The 16,688-nt window shown below is 44.6% G+C and overlaps 1 protein-coding gene across 8 annotated transcripts in view; it reads right to left on the bottom strand.

Moving 5' to 3' along the window:
• The window catches only part of LOC115117041 (receptor-type tyrosine-protein phosphatase S-like), a 141,619-nt gene that overhangs the window by 61,440 nt on the left and 63,491 nt on the right, over positions 1 to 16,688 (bottom strand). For all 8 annotated transcript variants that reach the window (XM_065013631.1, XM_065013626.1, XM_065013625.1 and 5 more), the window contains one exon: positions 10,131 to 10,319. In XM_065013631.1, the coding sequence (XP_064869703.1) occupies positions 10,131 to 10,319 (189 nt within the window). The remainder of the gene's footprint in view (positions 1 to 10,130; positions 10,320 to 16,688) is intronic.

The raw sequence follows: 16,688 nt of genomic DNA, 5'->3' as shown, positions 1-16,688 counted from the left end.
GTAGGACTGTGTTCTGAACGTATAATCTGTAGTTAGGTAGGACTGTGTTCTGAACGTATAATCTGTAGGTAGGTAGGACTGTGTTCTGAACGTATAATCTGTAGGTAGGTAGGACTGTGTTCTGAACGTATAATCTGTAGGTAGGTAGGACTGTGTTCTGAACGTATAATCTGTAGTTAGGTAGGACTGTGTTCTGAACGTATAATCTGTAGGTAGGTAGGACTGTGTTCTGAACGTATAATCTGTAGTTAGGTAGGACTGGGTTCTGAACGTATAATCTGTAGTTAGGTAGGACTGGGTTCTGAACGTATAACCTGTATGGAACACAATATATGATCATGTAGGTTTCTCACTTGGCTGGTACAAACTGGGATATGGGGGACGGAATGGGCAGAGTATATGCAAATTAAATACTGTAGTATTTACTATAGCTAAAAAAGTAGTGTTGGGGCCTCCCGAGTGGTGCATCGGTCTAAGGCACTGTATCGCAGTGCTAGCTGTGTCACTACAGATCCTGGTTCGATCCCAGGCTGTGTCGTAGCCGGCCGCCACGGGAGACCCATGAGGCGGCACACAATTGGCCCAGCGTCGTCCGGGTTAGGGATAGGTTTGGCCGGCCGGGATGTCCTTGTCCTATCGCGCTCTAGCAACTCCTGTGGCGGGCCGGGCGCCTGCATGTTGACACGGTCGCCAGGTGTACAGTGTTTCCTCCGAAACATTGGTGCAGATGGCTTCTGGGTTAAGCGAGCATTGTGTCAAGAGGATGCACGGCTCTCGACCTTTCACTCTCCCAAGACTGTAACTACCAATTGTATATCATGAAATTGGGATGAAAAAAAGTGTAGTGTTTTTGCAGTCTGTAGTGTTTTTGCAGTCTGTAGTGTTTTTGCAGTCTGTAGTGTTTTTGCAGTCTGTAGTGTTTTTGCAGTCTGTAGTGTTTTTGCGGACAATACTGTAGTATTTACTCCAGTGCTTTTTTTTCTGAGAATAATATAGTGTTTACTATAGTATTCTACAGTATACTACAACATTCTATAGTAAGTACTACACTTGATCGAAGGATACTACAGTGTGTAGTATAGTATTCTACAGTATACTAGAGTTTACTACAGAATTCTATAGTAGGTACTGTAGTATTCTATAGTAAACTGTAGTCTTTTTTCACGTGGGGAAGGAAAAGAGAGGGAGGGAGGTAGAGAGAGTACCCTACAGCATTAAAACACACTCTCCTTGAGACAACACATGAAACACAGACACATGCTCATAGACGCAGACAAACACGGATGGACACACACACACACACACACACACACACACACACACACACACCAATTCAAGTTGTTGACAATGGTAAGGTATATAGGAAACCAGGGTGGGGAAAACAGGAAAATCAACCACAGACAGTTGTGAATGACTGACTGGCCCTGAATGAGATTGCTTGGTTCAAAGACCTGCTCCTGATCTAGTGGGGGGTGGAGTTGATCATGTGCTTTTAGTGTGTGTGTGTGTGTGTGTGTGTCCCTGCCCAAAATTGAATAGGAGAGATGTCAGTCCATCATCACTAGCCCAAGGGATAGTTCAAACTCAAATCCAACATTTGTCGGGCAATTTCACATGTCAAACGTGGTGTAATGTCAAACTGAGTCCATATTGCACACCATCTGTTGTGTGAATCCCAAGTTATACATTAGGGGTAATTCTGCAAGCCTCAATCCCAATTTAATGAGGAGGATTGGCCTACAGAAGTCTCCTAATGCATATGGCTGGAAGGATCTACACAACAGATGGCTGTAGAAAATAGACGCCATTTTTTGAAGAATATGACTCTTGGACCATAAGCATCACTATACCCCTTTCAGGGAGATGATGGATGGATGTGTGTGTTTTTGTGTGTGTGTGTGCATCTGTGTGCGCGTGTGTGTTTGCTTATGTGGAGACACTCTGAGCCTAGCAAGGAGAGGGACCAGCTAGACAGAAAGGAACTGTAGAGGGACTCACTCAGTATCTTAAAGGAAATTTAATGCAGTGGTCCCAAAAGTTGTTTGACTTGTGACCATCCAAATAAACAAAAATCATGTTTCTAGTCACAGTCCAGTCCTTAACTGTGACCTACAATCAAAAAGGAACTTGCGGTGGGACACCAATTAGTCCTGAACCACCATTTGGGGAACACTGCTTTAATGTTGGAGTGACTGTAGTCTTATGGACATATCCTAAGGGTTTGGGCATGGCTAGGGTAAGAGTAATACTTACCAAAAGCTGTTGAAGATTATAGAGAGGAACAAAAAGAAAACAAAGCAGTAGTTTTGTTTAGATACAGTACGCATGGAGCACGTTCTCCATGTGGCTTTGCACTCCCATCGTGTTGTTGCGTGGTCCCATCAGGGACCCATCAGGGACATTCAAGGTCCTTATATCAAGAGTATTGGATTAGGGTTTATTTGTCATTTTGAATTCTTCACGTACTGTATGTTTCTGTGTATATGTTCATACTGTATATACTGTGGGGCAAAAAAGTATTTAGTCAGCCACCAAGTTCTCCCACTTAAAAAGATGAGAGAGGCCTGTAATTTTCATCATAGGTACACTTCAACTATGACAGACAAAATGAGAGAAAAAAATTCCAGAAAATCACATTATAGGATTTTGTAATGAATTTATTTGCAAAATATGGTGTAAAATAAGTATTTGGTCAATAACAAAAGTTTATCTCAATAATTTGTTCTTGCCTTTGTTGGCAATGACAGAGGTCAAATGTTTTCTGTAAGTCTTCACAAGGTTTTCGCACACTGTTGCTGGTATTCTGGCCCATTGCTCCATGCAGATCTCCTCTAGAGCAGTGATGTTTTGGGGCTGTTGCTGGGCAACACGGACTTTCAACTCCCTCCAAAGATTTTCTATGGGGTTGAGACCTGAAGACTGGCTAGGCCACTCCAGGACCTTGAAATGCTTCTTACGAAGCCACTCCTTCGTTGCCCGGGCGGTGTGTTTGGGATCATTGTCGTGCTGAAAGACCCAGCCACGTTTCATCTTCAATGCCCTTGCTGATGGAAGGAGGTTTTCACTCAAAATCTCATGATACATGGCCCCATTCATTCTTTCCTTTACACAGATCAGTCGTTCTTGTCCCTTTGCAGAAAAACAGCCCCAAAGCATGAGGTTTCCACCCCCATGCTTCACAGTAGGTATGGTGTTCTTTGGATGCAACTCAGCATTCTTTGTCCTCCAAACACGACGAGTTGAGTTTTTACCAAAAAGTTATATTTTGATTTCATCTGACCATATAACATTCTCCCAATCTTCTTCTGGGTCATCCAAATGCTCTCTAGCAAACTTCAGACGGGCCTGGACATGTACTGGCTTAAACAGGGGGACACGTCTGGCACTGCAGGATTTGAGTCCCTGGCGGCATAGTGTGTTACTGATGGTAGGCTTTGTTACTTTGGTCCCAGCTCTCTGAAGGTCATTCACTAGGTCCCTCCGTGTGGTTCTGGAATTTTTGTGATCATTTTGACCCCACGGGGTGAGATGTTGCGTGGAGCCCCAGATCGAGGGAGATTATCAGTGGTCTTGTATTTCTTCCATTTCCTAATAATTGCTCCCACAGTTGCTCCCACAGTTGCTCCCACAGCTCCCACAGTCTTCAAACCAAGCTGTTTACCTATTGCAGATTCAGTCTTCCCAGCCTGGTGTAGGTCTACAATTTTGTTTCTGGTGTCCTTTGACAGCTCTTTGGTCTTGGCCATAGTGGAGTTTGGAGTGTGACTGTTTGAGGTTGTGGACAGGTGTCTTTTATACTGATAACATGACAGAGGAGCCTCTTAAAGAAGAAGTTACAGGTCTGTGAGAGCCAGAAATCTTGCTTGTTTGTAGGTGACCAAATACTTATTTTCCACCATAATTTGCAAATAAATTCATAAAAAATCCTACAATGTGATTTTCTGGATTTCTTTTCTCATTTTGTCTGTCATAGTTGAAGTGTACCTATGATGAAAATGACAGGCCTCTCTCATCTTTTTAAGTGGGAGAACATGCACAATTGGTGGCTGACTAAATACTTTTTTGCCCCACTGTACATCTGATATAAGAATTATTCAAACCACATAATCCACGTGTAGATGAAAATACAAGACAAACACAAAACCTCAGGATGGAAAGAGAGAAATATGACACGTCAGAACACACAGTACTGAGCCTGACACAAAGATGTTAGGACAGGGGAACTCATAAAATGTGAATGTAACTCAAGAGTCTTTTTGTTGTTCTGTCACCCTCCTATCTCTGATGGATTCTGAGTCAGATATTCCCAGACAATAAGCCTGGGCCCATATCCACAAAGCATCTTAGACTAGGAGTGCTGGTCAAGGATCAGTGTAGCCTTTTTGATCGTAATTAATACCACTTTATGGACAGATCCTAGAGCAGTATTCCAACTCTGAGACGCGTTGTGGATATGGGCTTGGCTCTCTCCAGACACATAGAAGAAACAAACTACCTTGAACTGGAAGAGGGCTTCAAGCAGTTAGCTATGAACATTAGTTCAGATCTACAGCTTGTGCTGTAGGCTACACAGCTAACCTAGAAGTCCATTGAGAGTTGTTCTCTCTCTCAGTGCATGCTGGGAGTGTTTTATAATTGAGAGGTCGCGTGGAGGGCTCTGTCCTTACTTATTTTCTTGATTCTTTCCTTGGTCTTTTCTTAAAATGTTTATTTTCTATGGTGGAGGGTTAACACACAGTTATTTTGAATGTGTTGCTTCTGATTTCTCCTATTTTAACTCCTTCGACTGGGGATGATCAAATCCAGAAAAAGCGGAGTTGGTTTGATAAGTTTACTAGCGGTTTTCTGGCCCCGACTAGAAAGAAAGGGCAGGTGGTCAGGATGGAAGATGGAGATGAGGAGGAGGAAGGTGAGTCTGAGGAAGAGGACGATGAGGAGGCTTTCTTTTCAGACTCCTCCTCAACTGGTCCAGAGCTGATAGCCAGTCAGGCAGAGGGGTCAAAGTACACGGTGAGGGAACTGCCAAGGTTCCTGAATGAGACTAAAGGGGAAAAGGTTCATCTTGAATCTTTTTTTGTGATCCGGGAAAGTTTGTAAGATCAGTACAACACGCTATGAAAAATGAGGGGCATGGTGTCCTCTCACCCAGGAAACGTTTTAGGTTGAGGAAGTGGGTCACAACCGTGCGTAAGGGTCTACCTTCAGACACCGTTTACTATTTAGATGAATATTTTTTTCTGGAAAGAGGAGCCTGTTGGGTAAATATGTAAAACAAAACAAAGTACAGCGGCTCTGGTGGAAAGGGGCAAGTGTGCTGAGCCATAGAACAAATGTTAGTGCAGGGGATGCAGTCCTTTTGCCACTGGGTCTGGCTGTACAAATGTGTTCCTCAAAGGAGGGGTGTAGGGGTAGACTGCTTGTAGTAAGAGCAGAAATTAACAACTGGGGTTTTGTCCTTATAAATGTGTATGCCCCTAACACAGGGAGGGAGAGGGGTTGTCTGTTTGGGTGTCTTAGACAGGAACTCTCACAGGTAGCGCCTGAGGAGACGCCGGTGGTCGGCGGGGACTGGAACTGTACGATGGATTTAACGAAAGTTAAAGGGACATCATTAAGCAGTTTGAACTTGTGGATGTTTGGAGAACTAGACATCCCAACACATGTCAGTATACATGGGTGAAGGTCTTTGGGGCTAGAGTGAGTACAGCCTGACTCTATCAGTTTTACATGTCTAGGAATCAGAACAATAAGCTGTTGGGTGCTACCATTCTCCCGGTGGGTTTTTCAGATCACCACATAACCATGGCTCGGCTGTCTATTTCACCAAGACCTCGGCAGGCATCCTGTTGGAATTTCAATGTAACGTTCTTACAAGTTGCCACTTTTTGCTCAGGTTTCCAGACTTTTTGGGAAAGGTGGGTGCAGCAAGAGAGGAATATGAGTCTCTGAGTCAATGGTGGGATGTGGGAAAAGCCAAAATTCTGCTTTTCTGTCAACAGTATACAGCTCTCTCATCCTCAGAGGCTAGAATAGTATTGTGGGGAACTCGAGCGTAGAATCAGTGTGAATTGACGGTAGAGCTGGTGGGGCAAGGCAATGTAGGCCTCCAGGCTAATTTACTTTTTCCAGGTTAAAGCAAAGGGAGCACTTGTAAGAGCTAGGTTCTCCATGCTCAAGGAGATGGATGCACCCATCTCCTTCTTCTTTGCTTTGGAAAGACAGAGTGGTGAAGCCAAGGGTATGCATTGTCTACGGCTGTCTGATGGGCGGGTGACCTCTGTGGTGGGGGAGATGGAGGAGTGGACTGGGGAGTTTTATACTGAGTTGTATAGGGCAGAACTGTGTGATCCTATGTGTGCTCAGGTTTTGTTTTCAGAACTCCCTAAGCTCTATCTGGCACAGAGGGATGAAATGGACATTCCCCTGTTGTCCCTTGAACTGGCAGAGGCCATAACCCAGATGTTCCCCAGCCATGCACCGGTGGTCGATGGACTCCCAGTGGAGTTTTATTTTAAAAATTCTAATTCTTTTGCTTGTTGCGTGAGTGCGTCGGGGTAGGATAGTTGCCAATATGCTGCCGTCAGGCAGTTCTGACTCTCCTGACCAAAAAAGAGGACTACATGATCTTAACAACTGTAGGCCTGTGGCATTGCTCTGTGCAGACTACAAGATATTTGCCAAGGTCCTTGCTAACAGACGGAAGTCTCATCTGGACTCTATAGTACACAAGAACCAGACATGTTGTGTACTGGGACGCTCAATCACGGAACACATGTTCTTAGTCAGGGGCGAGTTGGACTTGTCGAGAGGTTCTAATGTGAACTTTGGACATGTCTCTTTCGACCAAGAGAAGGCATTTGATAGAGTGGACCATGAGTATCTGTTAAATGTGATGTCGGTGTTTGGGGAAATGTTTTTGGCCTATGTGAAGATGTTGTATAGTGGGGCGTCATGTATGGTCAAGGCAGGGTGGGGTTCTCAGTAGGCTAGTCTGGGTGAGGTGGGGCATTAGACAAGGATGCCCTCAATCGGGGCAGTTATATACACGAGCCATTGAGCCTGTTTTGGGCCTCATACACAGGAGACTGCAGGGAGTGTCAGCGTATGCAGATTACATTTCTGTGATGGTCAGGGATGGGCAGGATATGCAGGCACTAGAGACTAGTTTGAAGTTGTACGAGGGAGCTTGGTCAGCTAAGGTGAACTAGGCCACACACCTCCCCCCTGCAAGCTGGTTGATTTCTTCTGGTCGGGCTGAGGTTGTCCGTACACAAATTCATTTCATTTATTTAACCTTTACTTAACTAGGCAAGTCAGTTAAGAACAAACTCTTATTTACAATGGTGGCCTACCTACCAAACGGCAAAATGCCTCCTGCGGGGATGGGGGCCTGGGATTAAAATTAAAAATAAATACAACATAAATACAAGACAAAACACACATCACAACAATTGTGACAACACTACATGAAGAGAGACCTAAGACTACAACACAGCAACACATGACAACACAGCATGGTAGCAACACAACATAACAACATGGTAGAAACACAACATGGTAGCAGCACAAAACATGGTACAAACATTATTGGGCACAGACAACAACACAAAGGGCAAGAAGGTAGAGGCAACAATACATCATGCAAAGCAGCCACAACTGTCAGTAAGAGTGTCCATGATTGAGTCTTTGAATGAAGATATTTAGATAAAACTGTCCAGTTTGAGTGTTTGTGTGTGCTTTGGGGACCTTTAACAGAATGGGACTGGGAGAATGGGTGTTGTATGTGGAGGATGTGGGCTGCAGTAGATATCTAAGATAGGGGGGAGTGAGGCCTAAGAGGGTTTTATAAATAAGCATCACCCAGTGGGTCTTGCGACGGGTATACAGAGATGACCAGTTTACAGAGGAGTATAGAGTGCAGTGATGTGTCCTATAAGGAGCATTGGTGGCAAATCTGATGGCCGAAAGGTAAAGAACATCTAGCCGCTCAAGAGCACCCTTACCTGCCAATCTATAAATTATGTCTCCGTAATCTAGCATGGGGTGGATGCTAATCTGAATCAGGGTTAGTTTGGCAGCTGGGGTGAAAGAGGAGTGATTACGATAGAGGAAACCAGGTCTAGATTTAACTTTAGCCTGCAGCTTTGATATGCGCTGAGAGAAGGCCAGTGTACCATCTAGCCATACTCCCAAGTACTTGTATGAAGCTCAAGCTCTAAACCCTCAGAGGTAGTAAACACCTGTAGGAAGAGGGGCATTCTTATTACCAAACCACATGACCTTTGTTTTGGAGGTGTTGGGAACAAGGTTAAGGGTAGAGAAAGCTTTTTGGACACTAAGAAAGCTTTGTTGCAGAGCATTTAACACAAAATCCGGGGAGGGGCCAGCTGAGTATAAGACTGTATCATCTGCATATAAATGGATGAGAGAGCTTCCTACTGCCTGAGCTATGTTGTTGAAGTAAATTGAAAAGATCATGGGCCTAGGATCGAGCCTTGGGGCACTCCCTTGGTGACAGGCAGTGACTGAGACAGCAGATTTCTTACTGGTCTACTGTATCAAAAGCTTTGGCCAAGTCAATAGAAATAGCAGCACAATATTGCTTAGAATCAAGGGCAATGGTGACATCATTGAGCACCTTTAAGGTTGCAGTGACACATCCATAACCTGAGCGGAAACCAGATTGCATATCAGAGAGATTACTATAGACATCAAGAAAGCCAGTCAGTTGATTATTGACAAATTTCTCCAACACTTTTGATAAACAGGGCAAAATAGAAATAGGCCTATAACAGTTAGGATCAGATTGATCTCCCCCTTTAAATAAAGGACGAACCGTGGCTGCCTTCCAAGCATTGGGAATCTCCCCAGAAAGGAGAGCTAGGTTAAAAAGATCAGAGATAAGCTTGAAGATGATAGCGACAGCAACCTTAAAGAAGAAAGGGTCTAAACCATCTGACCCAGATGTTTTTTTGGTTTAAGGAGCTCCTTTAGCACCTTGGACTCAGTGATCGCATGCAGGGAGAAACTTTGTTGCGGGTTGGGAGGTTGGGGTGGGTCTTACTGTTGGGATGTCTGTGTGAGAGGTTGGGGGTGGGTCTTACTGTTGGAATGTCTGTGTGAGAGGTTGGGTTGGGTCTTACTGTTGGAATGTCTGTGTGAGAGGTTGGGGGTGGGTCTTACTGTTGGAATGTCTGTGTGAGAGGTTGGGGGTTGGTCTTACTGTTGGAATGTCTGTGTGAGAGGTTGGGGGTTGGTCTTACTGTTGGAATGTCTGTGTGAGAGGTTGGGGGTGGGTCTTACTGTTGGAATGTCTGTGTGAGAGGTTGGGTTGGGTCTTACTGTTGGGATGTCTGTGTGAGAGGTTGGGGGTGGGTCTTACTGTTGGAATGTCTGTGTGAGAGGTTGGGTTGGGTCTTACTGTTGGGATGTCTGTGTGAGAGGTTGGGGGTTGGTCTTACTGTTGGAATGTCAGTGTGAGAGGTTGGGGGTGGGTCTTACTGTTGGAATGTCTGTGTGAGAGGTTGGGGGTGGGTCTTACTGTTGGAATGTCTGTGTGAGAGGTTGGGGGTGGGTCTTACTGTTGGGATGTCTGTGTGAGAGGTTGGGGGTGGGTCTTACTGTTGGAATGTCTGTGTGAGAGGTTGGGGTGGGTCTTACTGTTGGAATGTCTGTGTGAGAGGTTGGGGGTGGGTCTTACTGTTGGGATGTTTATCGTGGAGTACAGGTATTCAAATAAGGAAAAGGCCAAATGTGTGTTGTTGAATTATCTGATTTCTCAGACAAAGTTTGCTACTTGGCTAACAAGGAGGAACAGGGTCAAAGATGGGGGGGTAACAGACCCTTTACTATTATTTAATGGGATGATCTCAGTGCGCCTCTGGGTAGAATTTGAGTGTGGAGATGTTTCAGGAGATATGGTGTGTCGGAGAGTGCCGTCTGTACAGCTGGGGAAGATATACGGTTGTATAAGTGGTGAGGTTTTGGTTATTGTGATGTGTGGTGTTTTGTATCGTGGGGTAGAGTGCAAAGTAAGTATGTAATACAGTGGATATTTAAAGGGGGGGGTGAGGTTTTAATGAAATGAGGATGTATCAGTAAAGAAACACAAGAACTCCCATTTGTCTTACCTGAGCGCAGCTGTTTAATGCGTCCCTGGCTGGAGCTGGGCTCTATAGGGAGGAAGTCTTTGAACCAGGAGATCTCCGGGTCAGGGATGCCACTGGCAGCACACAGCATGGTGGCCATCCTGGTCCTCTCCACCACCTTCAGCTGAGGACCCATGTCAATGCTGGGGAAACCAAATGGCAACATGTCCTCTGGAGGGGGGGGGGGGGGGGGGGTTGTTATTAGTTGTTATTCAAAGAGTTTTTCATTGCAAAGAATTTCCATTTGTCTCTGAAGTCAGTTCCACAGAAAATGTGATTTAGAATGTCTGTTGTCATGGAATGTTTGATGTTTGGTGCCAACGTGGAGTATAGATGTTCTGTTGGTTCAATGCTATAAAAGTCATCCTTGTAAGTGTTGCCTGCCATTTACTCTCTAGACTCCCAATCGCACTTCAAACTACAATTCCTGTTGATTCATTATTTGTCTTCGCTAGCCTAGCTGGCCAGCGGTCATTAGATTAGGTCAACTGTGTTAGCAAACAAACAAGTGATCCAGTAAGCCTTCCTTCAGTCAATAAGCCTGGTGCCTAGCCAGCTCATTGCGTTAACACAGTACAGTAGCTAATACATCTTCTGCCAGGCTCCAACATGGCCTGTCCAACATGGCCTGTCCAACATGGCCTGTTGACACACATATTCCTCAGTTGGCCAAGGCCATATACATCCTACAGTAAAATGTACTGTTAGTCCCATTGGAAAAAAAGTGTCTACTAAGTGGCAGTTAACCCACTGTTCCTAGGCCGTCATTGAAAATAAGAATTTGTTCTTAACTGACTTGCCTAGTAAAATAAAGGTAAAATTTAAAAAAATGTAATATACATTATCTTGACTTATTACATCCAGACTTTTACAGAGAGTGGGCTATCCCATCCTCCACTCTTTTCCCATAGGCCTGGTAGTAGGTAGTAGTGTCAGCTCCACGAAGAAGACAGAGAGCGGGGTCCCTGAGATGAAGACAGGTGTTATTGTGAGGTGAACAGAACACACTGATATCCTCTGTGTTCTTCCGTATTGTATTGTCATAGTAACTATGCACAGGGTTTCTCCTCAGATACAACTGACTCAATTAGGCAGTCAGATAGCAGGGAGGGATATGGCGCAGGGCGTAGTAACGACTTGTTAGCTGGTGTGTGTACAAACAATTAGAAGGAAGGGAGTGCAACTGCGTTGGGGCTTCATGTTATGTGTGTTTATACTATACTACCAGGGAATGGGGAGAAATACATCAAAAAAATGTGCACAGATACCTGTACAGACACATCGCACGCACACACACACACACACACACACACACACACACACACACACACACACACACACACACACACACACACACACACACACACTTTCTCTGGTGAATTGGCTTCAGCTTCTCTTTGACTGCGGTCCAGATGGCCAGCCAGATAATCATCCGTCAATCAGTCCTCCCTCCTCCTTTCTCTCCCCCACACGCGCTCACACACACGCGCATACAATTACACGAACGCACACACACGCAACCTGGGTACTGTACCATTTTCCGTTCCCTCCTGGGATAGAACATTTGTCACCATGACTAATTGAGTGTCAATTAGATCAAAACCCACTGAACTGGACTCAGTTCTATCATATACACAACAGAGTTTCTAACTAATGTTTCTAACAAATGTAACTATGGGCAAAATAAGAAGGCCCAAAAAAATGAAAACTCCTGTGTAGTTGTTATTTCTTACCGCCATGGTTCACCCTGCCACCCAGTCAGTAGTGTGACTGGCTGTAACATCTGTCTTCAGTTTCAGTACAGAGAGAGGAGAGGAGAGGAGAGGAGAGGAGAGGAGAGGAGAGGAGAGGAGAGGAGAGGAGAGGAGAGGAGAGGAGAGGAGAGGAGAGGAGAGGAGAGGAGAGGAGAGGAGAGGAGGACTGACTCCTCAGAGAGCCTGTCAGATAAGACCCACTCAGGAGGAAAGAAGACGAGGAGGCAAAAATAGTAAGATGCAGAGAGGAGAAGATGGCAGGTGTGAGGTAAGAGGGGAAAGGGAGGACCAGGAGTGTGAGGAGAAGGGGGTGGAAGATGAGGGAAAGAAAGAAGACGAGACTCAAGGAAATAGACTCAGTAAAAATAATCTCCAGGTCAGAACCCCTGTCACTACCATTGACTGGGTTTTGATCACATCCTGGCCAGCTGTCCAGAGGACACCCATCAATGTGCGTTGGGGGGGAATCCAAAATTAGCCCCAACACCCACGGCCCTATCTGATCAATGTTAATGACCTGGTTGAATGGATGCCAGCGATACCTCCATCGACAGGAGGGAGAAAGAGAAAGGAGAGAGAGAAAGAGAAAGGAGAGAGAGAAAGAGAAGAGAGAGAGAGAGAGAGAGAGAGAGAGAGAGAGAGAGAGAGAGAGAGAGAGAGAGAGAGAGAGAGAGAAAGAGAGAAAGAGAAAGAGAGGCTCACAGAGGTAGAGGGAAAGGGAGAGAAAGAGAGATGAGATATAGAAAGATAAAAGAATTGTAAGTGGTGTAGGGGGTAAACCACATGACATAATAATACGTGCAGCTTCAAAATTGGCAAGAAAACCACATAATTATTTAACCAGGGACGGGGCCTTTGCCAGTATTGCCATCTGAGCCCGACGCTCTTCAATATTTACATCAACGACTTGGCCACTATTCTAGAAAAATCCTCAGCCCCTGGTGTTAGTCTCCACAATTCAGAGGTTAAATGCCTGCTGTTCGCAGATGACCTGTGCCTGCGGTCACACACAGCACATGGCCTACAGCAGAGCCTGGGCCTGCTAGAGCAGTATTTCCAGACCTAATTCAGGGAATTAGACCAAAGTTCTCAATTGGTACAAAATACAGAATGTATAGTAATGCACACACTATAATTACTTCGATTTAGAGATAAACTCAACTGGACACCTAAATGAGGCTGAGCGAACTGAGAAAGCACGCAGGGCATTCTACACCATTAAAAAACTCATTCAAATTGAAACACCTATTCAAATACGGCTAAAGCTAATTGAATGCCTCATTGAACCAATTGCACTTTATGGCATTGAGGTATGGGGTCTGCTTGCAAAAACATGATTTCACCCAATGGGACAAACACACCATTGAAATCCTGCATGCAGATTTCTGTAAGGGTCTCCTACATGTCCAGAGGAAAACTTCAAACAATGCAGGGCAGAATTAGGAAATATATGCTAATAATAAAAACTCAAAGTGCAATTAAGTTATGGAAACATTTAAAATACAGTGACCACTTCCATATCATTACCAAGCCCTGCAATGCCAAGAGCTGAGCAAAGAAAAGAGTCCCCTCATCCAGCTGGTCCTGGGGCTGAGTTCACAAACCTGTTCTACTAACACACTGAAGTCTCAGGACCAGAACATCCAATCAAACAGAATAAACCAAATTACAACACAGTCAAAGCTACATGAACTATATTACCCACTGGGAAGCACAAGCACAAAGCAAAATGCAGTGCTATCTGACCTAACTCAACAGTACACCATAGCAAACTATTTGACCATGGTTTCTGATCAAAAGCTTTGAAAAAGGAAAAGAAAGAGTCCCCTCATCCAGCCTTGCCATTGAGAAGGGTAGACACAGGAAAACCTGGCTCCCTGAAGAGGACAGGCTGTGCAACCACAGCAGAACCCGAGACAGAGCTGCATTTTCCGACAAAATGTAAAAAAATATAAAACAATTAGAGTGTCATTTCCCCAAAAGTGAAACCGTTATTCAAGGTTTCAAAGACCTCTGATGAGAATAGGCTACCCGTCCTGTTGGGGGAGGACGCAGAGAGCTGTGTGTTGGCAACGCACTACATTGCTGCCTGCCATAACATGAGGGACAGTGTCTGACAGACCAACCAATCTGCACACGTCCTCCATGCCATTGTTATTGTCCATTGTATGGCTATCTTTACCCTTGATAATTGCCGTTACCGATTCTCCCATTGACAATCTTGATTATTATTTTAATTACGCTAATATTGTAAATGAATCAATTAAACTAAAGTACATTGTTACGTCAAGTGAGAGGAAGAGAGGAAGAGAGAGAGAGACAGAGGAAAAGAGAGAGAGAGCGAAGAAAAGAGAGAGAGGAAAGAGAGAGAGAGAGGAAAGAGAGAGAGAGAGAGGAAAGAGGAAGAGAGAGAGGGAGGAAAAGAGAGAGAGAGGAAAGAGAGAGGAAAAGAGAGAGGAAAAGAGAGGGAGAGAGCGAGAGGAAGAGAGAGAGGGAGGAAAGAGAGAGCAAGAAAGAGAGAGAGAGGAAAAGAGAGAGAGAGAGGGAGAGAACGAGAGGAAGAGGGAGAGGGAGGAAAAGAGAGAGAGAGGGAGAGGAAAAGAGGGAGAGAGTTGGGAAAAGAGAAAGAGAGAGGAAGAGAGAGAGAGAGAAAAGAGAGAGAGTGAACCAGAAGGACACAGAGAGAGAGAGAGAGAGAGAGAGAGAGAGAGAGAGAGAGGGGGGAAAATAGAGAGAGGAAAAGAGAGAGAGAGGAAAAAGAGAGAGCGAAGAAAAGAGAGAGAGGGAGAGAGAGAGAGGAAAAGAGAGAGAGAGAGAGAGGAAAAGAGAGAGAGAGAGAGAGGGAAAAGAGAGAGAGAGGGGAAAGAGAGAGAGAGGGAGAGAGAGAGCGAGAGGAAGAGAGAGAGCGAGAAAGAGAGAGGAAAAGAGAGAGAGAGGGGGAAAGAGAGAGAGAGGAAAATAGAGAGAGAGAGGGGAAAAGAGAGAGAGAGGAAAAGAGAGAGAGAGAGGGGAAAAGAGAGAGAGAGAGAGGGGAAAAGAGAGAGAGAGGAAAGAGAGAAAGGAAAAGAGAGAGAGAGGGGAACAGAGAGAGAGGAAAAGAGAGAGAGAGGAAAAGAGAGAGAGAGGAAAAGAGAGAGAGCGAAGAAAAGAGAGAGCGAGAGTGAGAGAAAGAGGAAAACAGAGAGATATTGAGGAAAAGAGGGAGATAGGCTCACAATGGCTTTTCGTCACTTCAGGGTCTATCCTGCTGGCTGCTGCATGGTTTAACTGTGGGTTAATGAGACCAGACCCTTGCAGTAGAACACACAGATAGAGATACTCATAATGGCTTTCATCACCTCAGGGTCTATCCTGCTGGCTGCTGCATGGTTTAACTGTGGGTTAATGAGACCAGACCCTTGCAGTAGAACACACAGATAGAGATCCTCATAATGGCTTTCATCACCTCAGGGTCTATCCTGCTGGCTGCTGCATGGTTTAACTGTGGGATAATGAGACCAGACCCTTGCAGTAGAACACACAGAGCGAGAGACTCATAATGGCTTTCATCACCTCAGGGTCTATCCTGCTGGTGCTGCATGGTTTAACTGTGGGTTAATGAGACCAGACCCTTGCAGTAGAACACACAGAGAGAGAGAGAGAGAGAGAGAGAGAGAGAGAGAGAGGGACTCATAATGGCTTTCATTACCTCAGGGTCTATCCTGCTGGTGCTGCATGGTTTAACTGTGGGTTAATGAGTAGAACATTATTGCTGTTACCGATTGTCCCGTTGACAGTCTTTATTATTTTTTTTATTATGTTAATACTGTAAATGAATCACTTAATTTCCAAGTGAATTGTTTAGTCAAGCCAATAAAGCAAATTGAATTGAGTTTAATTGAAAGAGAAAAGGAGAGAGAGACCAAGAGAGAGAGAGAGGAAAAAAAAGAGAGAGAAAAAGAGCAAGAGAGGAAAAGAGAGAGAGAGAGAGAAAGAGCAAGAGAGGAAATGAGAGAGAGAGGGAAAGAGAGAGAGGAAAAGAAATAGAGATAGGAAAAGAGAGCGAGAGAAAAGAGAGAGAGAGGAAAAGAGGAAGCGAGAGAGTGGAAAAGAGAGAGAGAGAAGAAAATAGAGAAAGAGGAAATGGAAGTGTCCCCTAAGCAAAATGGTCCTGGGGCTCTGTTCACAAACACAAACACCCCACAGAGCCCCAAGGCAGCAACACAATTAGACCCAACCAAATCATGAGAAAACAAAAAGATAATTACTTGACACATTGGAAAGAATTAACCAAAAAACAGAGCAAAATAGAATGCTATTTAGCCCTAAACAGAGAGTGGCAGAATACCTGACCACTGTGACTGACCCAAACCTAAGGAAAGCTTTGACTATGTACAGACTGAGTGAGCATAGCCTTGCTATTGAAAGAGGCCGCCGTAGGCAGACCTGGCTCTCAAGAGAAGACAGGCTATGTGCACACTGCCCACAAAATGAGGTGGGAACTGAGCTGCACTTCCTAACCTCCTGCCCAATGTATGACCATATTAGAGAGACATATTTTCCTCAGAATACACAGATCCACAAAGAATTTGAAAACAAAGCCGATTTTGATAAACTTCCATATCAATTGGGTGAAATACCACAGTGTGCATCACAGCAGCAAGATTTGTGAACTGTTTGCCTCAAGAAAAGGGCAACCAGTGAAGAACAAAAAACATTGTAAATTCAACCCATATTTATGCTTATTTATTTTCCCTTTTGTACTTGAACCATTTCTACATCATCACAACACTGTATATATACAGTA

Source organism: Oncorhynchus nerka, linkage group LG9b (assembly GCF_034236695.1).
Source record: "Oncorhynchus nerka isolate Pitt River linkage group LG9b, Oner_Uvic_2.0, whole genome shotgun sequence".
NCBI classification, from domain to species: Eukaryota; Metazoa; Chordata; class Actinopteri; order Salmoniformes; family Salmonidae; genus Oncorhynchus; species Oncorhynchus nerka.
Note: the sequence above shows the minus strand (reverse complement) of the source record. Positions and strands in the feature narration are given on the sequence as shown.